This window comes from Chiloscyllium punctatum, chromosome 7 (genome assembly GCF_047496795.1).
Source record: "Chiloscyllium punctatum isolate Juve2018m chromosome 7, sChiPun1.3, whole genome shotgun sequence".
Taxonomy (NCBI): Eukaryota; Metazoa; Chordata; class Chondrichthyes; order Orectolobiformes; family Hemiscylliidae; genus Chiloscyllium; species Chiloscyllium punctatum.
Window position 1 is genome coordinate 99,919,077 of NC_092745.1, and position 15,409 is coordinate 99,934,485.

The 15,409-nt window shown below is 40.8% G+C and overlaps 1 protein-coding gene across 1 annotated transcript in view; it reads left to right on the forward strand.

Moving 5' to 3' along the window:
• The window catches only part of elovl8b (ELOVL fatty acid elongase 8b), a 60,397-nt gene that overhangs the window by 19,829 nt on the left and 25,159 nt on the right, over positions 1-15,409 (forward strand). Inside the window, exons 2-4 of the mRNA XM_072574429.1 lie at positions 9,554-9,641; positions 10,426-10,613; positions 14,719-14,799. Coding sequence (XP_072430530.1) covers positions 9,584-9,641; positions 10,426-10,613; positions 14,719-14,799 — 327 coding nt within the window. The 5' untranslated portion in view covers positions 9,554-9,583. The remainder of the gene's footprint in view (positions 1-9,553; positions 9,642-10,425; positions 10,614-14,718; positions 14,800-15,409) is intronic.

Genomic DNA, 15,409 nt, shown 5'->3' on the forward strand with positions numbered 1-15,409 from the left:
AACACCATGGGCCCTCACCTTGCTCAGCAGTCTCCCGTGTGGCACCTTATCAAAGGCCTTTTGAAAGTCCAGATAGACCACATCCACTGGGTTCCCCTGGTCTAACCTACTTGTTACCTCTTCAAAAAATTCCAACAGGTTTGTCAGGCATGACCTCCCTTTACTAAATCCATGTTGACTTGTTCTAATCAGACTCTGCTCTTCCAAGAATTTAGAAACCTCATCCTTAATGATGGATTCTAGAATTTTACCAACAACCGAGGTTAAGCTGATTGGCCTATAATTTTCCATCTTTTGCCTTGATCCTTTCTTGAACAAGGGGGTTACTACAGCCATCTTCCAATCGTCCGGGACCTTTCCTGACTCCAGTGACTCTTGAAAGATCTCAACCAATGCCTCTGCTATTTCCTCAGCAACCTCTCTCAGAACTCTAGGGTTCTGAGAGAGGTTGCTGAGGAAATAGCATTGCAGCAATAACGACAGCAATTTGTAGCATTGCAGCAATAACGACAGCCCTTGCTATGTCTGGATCCATTGATCACCAATTCTAATAAACCTGTGTGAGGAATATTAGAAACAAAACAGGTCCTCAGTAATTTGAGCAGTCAGGATTAGTATCACACAAAACTGATGGTTTAGCGTCATTCTCCATCTGATGGGAACTGGTGGACTCCCACAAGGAGGGCCCTGGGATTCTTCGACATGAATCTGTAGACATAAGGAGCCTTATTTTGATATATGCAGAACAATCCATATCATGCAAAGACTGTCTGAGATTGTTAGTGTTTGTGGGACTACTGAAACCATATCCCCAACCCCCTCATCACCCCAAAAAAGCAGCATTGCTTATCAGAGCATGTTGTTAAAACTTGGAATTCAAGGTGAGAGGAAATCAGCTTTGGTTGCCACTTCATTTCTCTATTCTGTAACTGGGGTTTTACGGAGATACTCCGTATCTGAGATGATGCCATGTGTTGGTGACGTTGCTCTAACTGAAGAAATTGTATCTAGGTACTTTTGTACATAAGATTATGCGTAAAGTGGCAACTTATAAACTTGTTGTCTTTGTGATTGGGGCACACGTAATCATATGTGACCTTTAAAGTACGTTTATTTCACAGAGATTACTATGATCAATCAGTAAATAACCAATGACACAGTTGAGATAACTTGGGTCTAGGATTTGTATACCATGCGGTTGGACACTCTGTTTAAACAATGATTTCATTGCAAATGCCTGATTAATGTAATTGCCCCAAGAAGGGTGTCTTATCACTCATTAGTAGAACCCATCTGTTCAGGTGAAGAAAAACTTATTTACTCTGCTCATGCTGGGTATGGTTGCAGCCATTTTCCATTACCATTGCTCATTACCAATTCACACAAGGATTGAAGGCAACTCGGTTCACATTTGGAACAGAGGGCCATGGGCTCAAGCTGGTAATTCAGATACATCTGCCAAACCCCATGTCTCCTTTCTTCCTGTTGACCCCAAAGGTAGTGAGTTTCCAGATGTTCCAACCCAAGTCATTTCATTTCTGTCTTCTTCTTAGTCATACAGCATGGAAATGGACCCTTCAGTTCAACTAGTCCAAGCTGACCAGATTCCCAGACTAAACTTGTCCCACTTGTCAGCATTTGGCCAATATCCTTCCAGACCTTTTCCTATTCACGTACTTATCCAAATGTACTTTTCACCATTGTTAACTATACCTGCATCCACCTCTTCCTCCGGCACTTCATTTTGCATACAAACCACTCTCTATATGAAAAAAAGAATTGCTTCTAAGTCCTTTGTAAATCTTTCTCCTTTCACGTTAAAATTATGCCCCCTTGTTTTGAACTCCCCCAGTTTATGGAAAAGACCTTTGGTTTTAACCTTATCTATGCCACCATGATTTTATAAACCTCGAAGGTCACCACTCAACCCCTATGCTTGTTTTCATAACTCAAACATTTGATTCCCAGCAATATCCTGGTAAATCTTTTCTGAAGCCTCTCAGTTTAATAATATCCTTCCTATAACAGACTGACCAAAACTGCACACAGTACTTCAGAAGAGACCTCCCCAACGTCCTGTACAACCTCAGTATGATGTCCCAACTCCGATACTTAAAGATATGAGCAATGTAGGAAAGTGTACTAAATGCTTTCTTAACCACCCTGTCTACCTGTGATACAAATTTCAAAGAATTATGTACCTGAACACCTAGATCTCTCTAAATAAAAACTGAAAGAACTGCAGGTACTGTAAATTGGGAACAAAAACAGAAGTTGCTGGAAAAGCTCAGCAGGCGTCTGTGAGGAGAAATCAGAGTTAATGTTTCATGTCTGGTGTTCTGAGGAAGGGTCACTGGACCCAAGACATTAACTCTCATTTCTCTTCACAGATGCTGCCAGACCTGCTGAGCTTTCCCAGCAATTTCTGTTTTTGTTTGGCCCTAATCTCTCTATTCTGTAACGCTACCCTTAATTATCTAAGTCCTGCCCTTGTTTGTTTTACCAAAATGCAATATCTCACATTTATCCAAGTCAAATTCCATCTGCCACTCCTCAGCCCATTGACCCAATCGATCACAATCTCTTTGTAATCGTAGATAACCTTCACTGTCCACTGTGCCACCAATTCTGGTGTTGTCTGCGAATGTACTGACCATGCCTCCTATATTCTCATCCAAATCATTTGTATAAATGATAAATAAAAGTGGATCCAACACTGATCCCTGTGGCACACCGCTGGTGACAGGCCTCCAGATTGAAGAACAACCCTCCACCCTCTGTTTCCTACCGTCAAGCCAATCTTGTATTCAATTGTCAAGCTCACTCTGAATCCCATATGGTCTAATTAGTCTACCACGTGGAACCTTATCAAAGGTTTTACTAAAGTCCAAGTAAACAATATGTACTGTTCTCCCCTCCTCAATCTTTTTGGTTACTTCCTCAAAAAACTCAATCAAGTTTGTAAGACACTATTTCCTTCTCAAACAACCATGCTGACTATCCCTAATCAATCCTTGCCTCTAAATGCATGTAAATCCTTCCTTTCAGAATCACCTCACCAACCATCGATGTCAGACTTGCAGATCTTTTGTTCCCAAGTTACTTTCTTCAGCCTCCTTAAATAAAGGCACAGCATTAGTCACTCTCCAGTCCTCCGGCACCTCACCCGTGGTTACAGATGATAAGAATATTTCTTTTCCAGAAATAGCCTCCTCTGCCTCAGCTTAGTCGTGCAACCATCATGCTGCCCTGACCCTCGGTCCAGCCAGGGTGTTCACAACTAATGACTCCATCCTTCCACAGTAACACATGTCCAGCAATGCACAATAGTCTCCAATCCTTATTGAATCTCGTCATCTTCACAATTATTGTCCCTTCTGCATCCCAGCATTTTGCGATCAATTCTCTATTATTCCAAGAAGGCAGCAGAATAGAAAGTTTCAGCCAGAAATCATCCGCTCTGTACGTTCTTTTTTTCTTCTTTCTTCTCTCCTCTTTCTTTCCAGCCTTGGACTCCCTGCCTCAGCATGGGCTCAGAATCTCAGCCTCGGACACCTTGCCTCAGTGAAGGCCCAGTGAGATGTCCTCCTGGCACAGTGTGACATCATCTTGGCCTGACATGGCAATGTCCCATCTGTTATGGACCAGACCAGACTCCCTCAAAACATTTCAAGAAAGTAGCCCACACCCTAACTTTGCTAGTTGTTCTAAGCAGGTGTAAATTGGATATTCCAGGGGAGATGCCACTGGTTAAATCACTTAGTTTTAAACAAAACAGAATTATTGAATGAAATGTAAACAAAAGAGAATAGAATGCAGAATAACTTAACCTATCCAAAAACCCAACAGATCATCCCACTTAATGATGCTGTTCCCAATAATTGCAACAATCCCCATAAACACCCCTAGGCACAAAAAGTAAAATCAAACACAGGGAGTACCAGCATGGACCTGCTTCTTGGGGTTCAGCAGCATCAAAACTGCGTGATTGTTTTCAGTGAATTGCCAGATTGCCAAAAACCAAATCAAACCAGACGAAAGCTGAGCTGAGAGAACAGGCCACTCCCCTTTCATTGTACAAGGGTTTTTAAAAATTGGAAGCCTTTTGCCTGAGGCAGTACCTGTTAGCTATAATCAAATTAGTCCTAAAACTCTTCAATGGAGACATTTTGGAGTCTGTGTCTTTTTATGACCTCTCTGGGGAAAAAACCCAAGGACAACACTAACCTTGTGAAAGAAGCAGCGGCAACCTCCCACCCTGACCTAGCAGTCTTTCAGCCCTGCGTGACCTCCACTTGGACTTCTGGACTCAAGGTGATTCAGAACAGTCTTCCAACCTCATGAACCGAGAGGTGAAGCCGGTTGAGGCCTGGCGTGAACTGAAGGCTAGGTGTCATCATGGACCCGGTTGGAAGGACTGTTGTTCTAAACTTATTATTTCTCTACTATCTAACTTATTCCTACAATGTGTCAAGAAAGCTAATTCAATTCAGATGACTTCCCCAGATTGCCTTGCACATCACTGTCCACTGTAAGTCTCCTTGACCTTCAATGAGGTGACCTTCAATGAGGTGACCTTCAATGAGGTGACCTCCAAGACTGACCCATGACCCACTCCTTTGACAAATTTGGATGGAGAGTCACAACTGATGAACGACCAAAACCCTGTCTGGTCTCTGTGCAGCTCCCCAAATGATTGCCACTGAACATTGTTGTGGCCCTAACTGGCCCATATTCCCCGAATTGAATTGAATTTATTGTCGCGTGTACCGATGCACAGTGAAAAGCTCTGTAAAAAGCTTTGAAACGCTGATCCTGACTGACCAAAGCAGCTGGCCAACTGTGTCCATTGCCCCGGATTGAGATTGGACACTGCCCTTGACTGATTGTATTGGGAGCTCCTGACTGACCAGAGTCTCACTCCACTTGACCAAAAACATTTCCTCCTTGGCCATTTGGTTGAAGCACATTGTATGTTTTTGGTTAAGCTGTTTTAGCGCGTCAGTGTCATACCTACAATATGATACATTGCAGTTCAGTAACATGCCAACCCTTGCAGACTTCTGACAACCATGACAGTCTGCACGGCTTTGTGCCTGAGCTAAACAAGCAATGTGGAAATACTTTGGGCTTTGAAGTTCTGATTTGAGGTGACGAGTGTAAAAATGCAAAGCAGAGAAGTAGTGAGCATTCAGGTAGGTATAAAGTGAATGAATGCTGGGAGAGTGACTGAGGAGCCCTGATGTGTGTCTTCGTTCAATCTATGAACTGGGTGCCTGTCCATGTGTAACAACCCTACATGCAAAGAACAAGATAGCGGCAGAGTAGGGCTCCTGAGCTCCACCCCGATCATTTCTGTACTCTCTTTTTTCCCTGTCTCTATACCTTTACTTCCCTCTTGTCCTAAGTTCGGATGGCACTGGTGGCTGAGAGCGCCCAGTGTGGACCTCAAGTGAAACCTTCCTTTTCTGGAATGAGCACAGGATCTGGCATCGGAATCCGAAGAAGTGATGTCAGCAAGGTAGGCCCAGTGGCAAAACATGGTGCCTGAGGATTGGCTACTTTGTTGGTTGGATCTGTGGCAGCAGCAAAGTGGTGGGGGAAGGGCGTCACAGCAACATTGACATGTGCCCAGTGGCAAGAGACGCGACTCTGGCATTGGTTAGTCTGGTGCAGATGACTGCAAGGCAGTGACAAAGGCGTATTGGCCCAATGGCAAAAGATGACAATTGATGATGGGCAACTTGATTGGTTGTGTAGATGGCGGCAAAGTGGTGGAGGAGGGATGGTGGCACAGGTGTCATTGGTGATAAGTTGGCTCACGACCGATGGATTCTCTTAAGCTATATCTTTTTTTCTGGTTCCCTTGTTCTTAAATTATTGAAAATGGCCTGAACTGTGGTGACAAATGAAAGCTTTTCACTTTTCTTATATGTTCTTACTGTAAAATGCACATGACGATAAAAAAATTCTTTCTTTCATTCATTCAACAAGTGTCCTGGCAGCACCATTACAATGATGAGTACAGCTTTGTAAATGGATCAGAAATGTGTATTGTGATGTGGTGAGGCTGGAGACTAAATGATACCAATATCCATAGAGAAGGAGCATACAAATGATCACTGACTGGAGTGTGCCCTTGGATGTTGAGGAAGAAACATATCAATTAGAAATAATTAAAATAAATCCTAAAACTGAGGATGCTCAGGATCTAAACCAAACAAAAACAGAAATTGATGGAGAAACTCAGCAGGTCTGGCAACCTCTGTGAAGAAAAAACAGCCAACATTTGAAGTCCTGTAACTGAGTTCTGAAAAAGGGTCACTGGACCCGACATGTTAGCTCTGTTTTCTTCCCCTGGATTTCAGTGAATCTTTGGATTTTGCTGTTTTTAGAGACTTTGGCTGTCACTCAACTTCTTCTGTTCAAAACTGAGCTTAATAGTAAGGAAATCAAGGGATAGAGTTGGAATTGGTGCAGAAGGTAAGTCGTGACCTCATTGACAGAAAAGGGGTCATTATAGCTTTCTTGTATATTTTGTCGTCTTAGGTAATTTGGTTTTGATAAACTTTTTACAGTGTTGATCCTAAATAACTTGTACACTTGTCATTGATTTTAATTAGAAAAATTTACAAGTAAGTATGTTACAACTGAATCTGTTAAGAAGTCAAGTTGTCGGCTTGAATCTAGTTTTAACTGGCAAAAACTCTTCTGTTGAGACCACTAATATCAATTTACAATTGTCCTATGTGCAGGGTAACTCAAAGCTGTAAAGATTTTGCAATTGTAGGATACTCCCATCCTGTGGGAATTAGATAATAAATCCAATAGAAGCGCCATTGTCTATGTTGCTATTATGAGCCTGTATTTGAAAAAAGCATTCTTTAGCAACATAAACTGTTGTGGCACGTCTGTGTTACAGCACTGATTTGACTGGTAGTTGAATTAGCTATTGTATATAACATAATGTTTCATATTGTGTTGTATTTCTGTGTTTAAAAAGAGCTTTTTTAAAAATAAAAATAGGCTAGATGTAGGCTGTTAAGGTGTTTAACTGTTGGATTTCACAAAGCAAGATGTATCTGTAAAATAATTTTTTTTAGATTAGATTACTTAGTCTGGAAACAGGCCCTTCGGCCCAACAGGTCCACACCAATCCTCCGAGGAGCAACTCACCCAGACCCATTCCCTTACATTTACCCCTTCACATAACACTACAGGCAATTTAGCATGGCCAATTCACCAAACCAGCACATATTTGGACTGTGAGTGGAAACTGGAGCACCCATACGAAACCCACACAGACACTGGGAGAATGTGCAAACGACAGTTGCCCGAGGCGGGAATTGAACCCAGTTCTCTGGCGCTGTTAGGCAGCAGTGCTAACCACTGTGCCACCCAAAAGCATTGTGGAGAATGTGGGCAACAATCCCATACATCTCGCATGCCAAGCGAGAACAGGCTTTGTAATATTTACATATGTTTGTAAGTGGGAGGATAAAATCTTTAACTCTATCTGATCTTCATTGATCAAATATATTTGCAAATGAATTATTTATAATTAATACATCTGTGCAGTTCATGAGTAAACATTAATATCAATTAAAATATTATACACTGTGGAAATGGGTAAGAAAGTGAAGAAAGTATTTTTGTTTGGTTTCTTCCGCTGTCAAGATTATTTCATTTACTGTGGATTAGCTTTTGGTGGAAATGAAACACCGTTATCTGCAAATGCTTAAATCTCTCCACAGTTGAGGGATTGCAATAGGCTTGTGGGGGAAAAAAAGGCTGGCTAGTTTCATACCATGTCTTGCAAATGGCACATTGCACATCATCTATTTCAGTCTTTATCAATGTTGTCACTGTAGTTGTTTGGTAGTACACAATTTTAAACAATACTGAAGACAAACAGACTTGTTTTAAGTGTTTTGCCTTGTCAGTTGACCTGATGAGTACAAGAAATACCAAATAAAGGGAAAGCACGATTAGTATTGTGCATATGAACTTGGTTGGTTGGCAATATGCACTCTGATTGCTAGAGGTGTTGTATCGGAGAATACAACAGTTAATGATGATTGGCAATTAATCGCCAAACATTTAAAACAAGGTTGATTGACTCTAATAACCCTGGGAAATGAACCAGAGAATAGTTGGCACCTGTTCTGTTGAGATAAAACAGGTGCAGTGTATGTGCGTGTTCTTTCTGTCAAAAGACAAAGCCCTTTTGATATATGTAATTTTCAGTATACACCAATGCATTGTTCTCTGGTGGTCGATGCCTCGCCCTTACAAATGATTTAATTGCAATCAATCTGTCTACTTTAAAATGTAAACAAAGCTATGCAATTAACTATCAGTCATCTCTAACTATTACATTCTCTGTGGCAATGTCTGTACCAATTGGAGTCTACTTGGCAACCAATCAGCACTCTTCTTTATGCAATATTAAAGTTACTTTCTCTTCTAGCATTTCTTGTGAAGTGACCTGATGAGTGCAAGATAATATGCTTTGATATGAGTCAAGAGACCGAGAGGTGCCCTGATAGAAGTTTATAAAATAATGAGGGTATAGATAGAATTAATGGTAGTTGTCTTTTCCCTCAGATGGGGGATTTAAAGTTTCAGGGGCACATTTTTAAGTTGAGAGGAGTGAAATTTGAAAACGATACGAGGGACGAATTTGTTACACAGAATGAACTTCATACTTCAGAGAATGAGTTGTTGGAATGAGTTGTGGGTAACATTACAACGTTTAAGACATTTGGATAGGTACATGAATAGGACAGGTTTAAAGGGTTTTGGGTCAGGAACAGGCAGGTGGGACTAGTTTAATTTGGGATAATGTTTGGCATGGACTGGTTGGACTGAAGGGTCTACTTCCCTGCTGTATGACTCTATAATGTCTTTTTTCAGTGTTGTATTTGGTGTGGGGGGGGGGGTCACCTTCAATAACTTGGATCTTCATGTGATATTTTAACTTTTCATATGGATGGCATGGCTAATATACTGCAGCACAGTGCATTGTGACTTCTAAGCGCATTCTTCTAATCTGGTTAAGAGCAAGCTTTCCTCTGATTCCCTCATTTTGGCATGCAGAGCTACCAACTATAGGCCAGGCAGTTTATTCACTGGGGTTTGAAAACTGTAATAGAGAGGAAAAGGAGGACAAGGGCATTTGGAGTTAGAGTCCTACAGCATGGAAACAAACCCTTCTGTCCAACTCATTCATGCTGACCAGGTTTCCCAAACTACACTGTTCCCATTTTCCTGCTTTTTGGCTCATATATGCCTCTACACCTTTCCTATTCATGTACCTGTCCAAATATCTTTCAAATGTTGTAACTGTACTTGCTTGTACCAATTCTTACTGGTGCAGCTCTTTTTACTGGCTCATTTCAAAGCAGTGGCGGAAGGATGGGGTGATTTTTTGCAACAAAAATCTGTTCTAGTTTTTATTGGCTCAATTATAGATGTTTTATCAATAAGAGCTTGATTTATAAAATAAGCAGAATAGTCTACCATTAACTTGTATTATGTTTATATCTTCCAGGAATTTCAATTATAGAGCATTGTGAACTCTATGGCTTCTACCTGGGAAAAGATTAGAGACTTTTATGACTGGGCAGTGGAAAATGGAGGTAAGAGAAACAGCATTCCAGCATGCCCTCAAGAACTTAATTTATTACTGGATTAAACTGGTGTAGAATATGGTTTGTCAGCCAAAATAGGAGGAGAAAAACTGGTGTTTGTTTCACTATTTGTTTCCATTTTCTTCAGCATCAGTAATTATTCCAGTCTTTAATTTGTTGAAGCATGGATTACTTTATCAATGGGAATAGGTGGAGAGTGTGGATTATTGACATTCTTAAGGACAAAAGAACATATGGTGCACAGGAAATAATATAATGATAGAATTGGTTTTAATTCTTCTTGAAAACACATGACAGGTTGCCTGCCTTCCTGCCCTATAATCTCACTGGATTTATGTCCGTCTTTTATTTGGCTTAAACACACCTTGTACTTTTCTTACGAATACAATAAGAGGATCAAAGCTTTCTCTTCTCGTTAACATTGTGCCTATAAATTTCTGCAGATATTCTGTGCCTTTTGCTGTCCCCGACTGCTACTACAGTTCCTAGATTTGGCTGGCAAAGTGTTTTTTTTTTGGGTGTATGGGACAGAGGATTGAGTACTAGCCTGTTTCATGTTTAAGGTACTGAGCATTTAGTGTAGTTCCAATTACATTTAGCTAGAAGGAATTTTGATTACCATTTATTAAATTACTATGGCCAAAAAGTTTGCCTATAATTCAGATCTATTTTAAAGATAGTGTGTTCTTTATGTGGGGCAAAAGGTGTGTATGATTGTGTATGTTTCTCAGCTGTCTTATTTGTTTTAATTGTCTCTTTTCAAATATTTCAGACAAGAGGACTGACCCCTGGTTCCTGGTGTACTCACCAATTCCCATTATTATGACCTTCATAATCTACCTTCTAATCTGCAAATATGGACCAAAGTATATGCGCAATCGAGAACCATTCAATCTGAAATATGTACTACTTGTTTACAATTTTTCCCTAGTTGCTATCTCTGCTTATATTTTTTGGGAGGTACGTGTGCTTCTTTCTAATTTTTTGTACTTAAGAGTAATCCTGTTATACTGCTAAGTCAGAAATCTCACAGCAGTAGGTTATAGTTCAACAGGTTCATTCAAAATCACAAGCTTTTGGAGTGCTGCTCCTTGGTCAGGCTTTTCTACTCAAGATCTCCTACTTCTGAAATCATGTGCTTTGTTCCCTTTTGAGAATACGTCCTGCCACAATCAATGATCTATGCTCATGAACTCCCAGGTTTCTCTGTCTCTAAATACTTTTGAAATTGTTCCATTAAATCTATATTGCTTCTTTCTAACACACATGCTGCTTGTGTACCCAATCTGCAGGCCTATATCGAATTCAAATCTAACCCAGCCAGTTACCACCCTATCAGTTTACTCATGGTCATCAGTAAAGTGATGGAAGGTGTCTTCAATAGTGTTATCAAGCAGCACCTGCTCAGCAATAACTTGCACAGTGATGCCTAGTTTGGGTTCTGCCAGGGCCACTCCACTCTTGACCTCATTACAGTCTTGGTCCAAGAATGGACAAAAGAGCTGGATTCCAGAGGTGAGGTGAGAGTCACAGCCCTTGACATCAAGGTCACATCTGATCAAGTGTGGTACGCAGGTTGTGGTTGTTGGAGGTCAGTCGTCTTTGCTCCAGGACACCTCTGCAGGAGTCCCTCAGGGAAGTGTCCTAGTCCCAACCATCTTCAGCTGCTTCATCAATGACCTTCACGCTATCATTATGTCAGAAGTGGGAATATTCACCAAAGAGTGCACAATGTTATGCAGCATTCATGACTGCTCAGGTGCTGAAGCAGTCCATGTCGAAATGCAGCAAGATCTGGACAATTTCCAGGGCTGGGCTGACAAGTGGCAAGTAACATTTCCACCACACCATTCCAATTGATTGGTCAAGCATGATTTCCTTTCATAAATCCATGATGACTCTGTCTGATTCTAATACTGTTTTCCATCTGCTCTGTTGTTAAATCTTTTACAATGGATCTAGCATTTTCCCAACTCCTGATATCAGGCTAACCGAGCTATAATTGGCATAGACAGTTGAAAGGGCAAAGTTGCAGTCAGTGTGATGGGTTGACGTGTGTCTGTTTTTAATGCAAGAAGTGTCAGGCATAAGAGTGATGAACTTAGAGCGCGGATCAGTACTTGGAGCTACGATGTTGTGGCCATTATGGATACTTGGGTATCCCAGAGGCTGGAATGGTTATTGAATGTTCTGGGGTTTAAATGTTTCAAAAGGAATAGGGGAAGGTAAAAGAGGTGGGGAAATGGTATTGCTAATCAGAGTATCACAGCTGCAGAAAGGGAGGTCATCAAGGAGGGTAAGTTGACTGAGTCAGTATGGGTGGGAATCAGAAACAGGAAAGGAGCAGTCAGTTCATGGGAGTTTTCTATCGACCCGACAATAGTAACAGATATGGAAAAGCAGATCGGGAGGCAGAATTTGGAAAGGTGCAGAAGTAACAGGATGGTTGCCATGGGTGACTTCAACTTCTCTAATATTGATTTGAACCTCTTTAGTTCAGATAGTTTGGATGGAGCAGAATTTTGTCGGATTCCTGATTCAAAATATATAGACCGACTAGAGGGGAGGCGGAATTGGATTTGTTGCTTGTCCAGGTAAGTCCCCTAAGCCGGATGGGATACCCAAGGTTACTACGGGAAGTGAGGGAAGAGATTACTGCGCCTTTGACAATGATCTTTGCATCCTCGCTGTCCACTGGAGTAGTACCAGATGATTGGAGGGTGGCAAATGTTGTTCCCTTTTTCCTGGGAATTACAGACCAGTCAGTCTTACATCGGTATTAAGGATTCTGAGAGACAGGATTTGTGGTTATTTGGAAAAGCATAGTTTGATTAGATATAGACAGTATGGCTTTGAGGGGGAGGTTATGCCTCTCAAGCCTTACTGATTTTTTTTGAGGATGTTACAAAACACATTGAAGGTAGAACAGTGTATATGGATTTTGGCAAGGCGTTTGATAAGGTTCCCCTTGGTAGGCTCATTCAGAAAGTAAGAAGGCATTGGATACAGGGAAATTTGGTGGTCTGGATATAGAATTGGCTGGCTCATAGAAGACAAAGGGTGATAGTAGATGGAAAGTATTCAGCCTGGAGCTCAGTGACCAGTGGTGTTCCGCAGGAATCTGTTCTCTGACTTCTGCTCTTCATGATTTTTAGAAATGACTTGGATGAGGAGTGGAGGGGTAGGTTAGTAAGTTTGCCGATGACAAAATGGTCGATGAAGTTATGGATAGTGTGGAGGGCTGTTGTAGATTGCAACAGGACATTAACAGGATGCAGAATTGTGCCAAGAAGGGGTAGATGGAGTTCAACCTGGAAAAATGTGAAGTGATTTGTTTTAGAAGGAATTTGAATGCAGAATATAGGGTTAAAGGCCGAATTCTTTACAGTGTGGAGGAACAGAGGCATCTTCGGGTCCATGTCCATAGATCCCTCAAAGTTGCCACCCAAGTTGATAGGGTTGTTAAGGCGTATGGTATGTTGGCTTTCATTGCTGGGGATTGAGCTTATGAACTGCGAGGTTATGCTGCCACTCTGTAAAGCCCTGGTTAGACCACACTTGTAATATTGTGTTGAATTCTGCTCGCCCCGTTATGAGAAAGATGTGGAAGAGAGAGTGCAGAAGAGATTTACCAGGATGCTGGACTGGAGGGCATGTCTTATGAAGGAAGATTGAGGGAGCTAGGGCTTTTCTCATTGGAGCAAAGCAGGATGAGAGGTGACTTGATAGAGGTGTAAAAGATGATGAGAGACATAGAATGAATAGCCAGAGACTTTTGTCCAGGGCAGAAATGGCTGTCACAAGGGGGTGATTGGTGGAAAGTTTATGGGCGATGTCAGAGGTATGTTCTTTACACAGGGAGTGGTAGGTATGTGGAATGCACAATCGGCAGTGGTAATACAGTCAAATACATTAGGGACATTTAAACAACTTTTGGATAGGCACGTGGGTAGGGAAATGAAGGGTTTGTAGGTTAGTTTGATCTTAAAGTACGATAAAAGGTCAGCACAACATCGAAGGCTGAAGACCCTGTACTGTGCTGTACTGTTCTATGATCTGTAACTCCTTGTTTTCTCTCTACTTCTATGACTTCATTTTTTAAATCTTAGGGTTATATTAACTACCCTCAAATTCATAGGAACTGTGCCATTGATGATAGAATCTTGAAACATGACCATCAATGCATCTATTATTTCTGGGGCCACTTTCTGGAATCACCTTTTACTGTGACTCAAATGCCTGTCTGATTGCTTGACTATGGAGTCCCCTATCACTGTTGCTCTTCCATACTTCTTTCTTCCCTCCTACCTTGTAGAGTGATTGTGGTACCACAGACCTGGCTGTGATTGAACTCTGAGGAATCATGACCCTCAGCAAAATGAAAAAATCTATTAGCAAGCAAGCTTTTTTTATTTTCGAGATTGCATTGTTTTAGGGACTAATTTCTTAAGAGGCAAATCTACTGATGATTAACAACAGTATCAAGTTATAAATCAACAGAATTCATTGCACCCACATCATGATTAGAAGATGAGTGATTGCTATGGAGGACTTATCATTGAAGCTAGTGTAATTGGTCCTTTCTAAACTAATCAGGGTAGACTTCGGAGTTTCTACTTGGTGCTAATTGTTTGATAGATGTCATTTAGACATTTTGTACCTAACATTGAACAAGACTTAAGCTAATTTAGTTAGCAGCTTCAGTATTTAACATATCTAGATTTGGAGATGCCGGAGTTGTCACAACCACCTGATGAAGGAGCAGTGCTCTGAAAGCTAGTGCTTCCAAATAAACCTGTTGGACTATAACCCAGTGTTGTGATTTTTAACATATCAAGAGTTGAGATATTTGGATCACACGCAAAGCAATGAATATCGTTTCAATGCATCATTATTAAATGTCTGAAGTGAACTGAGACTCATTATTTATTGGCAGCAGAGATAAAATTTAACGTGATACCATTTGATTTCATCTATGACGACATATCGTTCTGTTTCAGCAAAAGTGTTCATTGTGTGGATATTGTGTTTTTTAATAAATCTAATACCTAATGTTTCTTTCTAGTTCCTGGTGACTTCAATTCGTGCAAAGTATAGCTATCTTTGTGAGCCTGTGGATTACAGCAACAGTGAGCTTGGACTGAGGGTGAGGAATGTTGATTGAAAATAGGGCTAAAGATCTATATAATGAAATGTATCAGTAAATCTGATGTCCAGCATTTAAGTTTGATTCTGTGAAGTGAGCAATGATTTTAGTCTGTTCATGTCACTTTTTTACTTGTATTTAAAAGCATGACAATGTGGAACAGTTTTCCTGAACAGTTACAATTTGACCTCTGCAAAGTGGCTGATTTGTTGATTTGGAATTTGGAAAGGGCCTAAGAAGTGAGGACCTAAACTCACAGACGCACTTTGCATTTTCCATTCCTTATAGGTGCTTTAGAGTCCCATTTTTAGATTCAGTGACATGTCACTTCGTAAACTTATCTGGATCAGATGCTTATGGCTTTGCATGCAAATTTCTTCCATCTCCCTAAAGGCTAACTAAATTAGCAGTAGTTGAGGTGACATTTGATTCAAGTCATCATCTGTTTTCGTGACACAAGCTAAAATATACAAAACAATAGGTATGGGCATAATCGATTATTTGTTGAAAGGCAACTTATTTGTGTAATCATGAAATGCACTTATAATGCTAATTCTCCTTTGTCATTTCTTATTTCCACAATTTGGATTTATGGAAGGAAAATCATGTT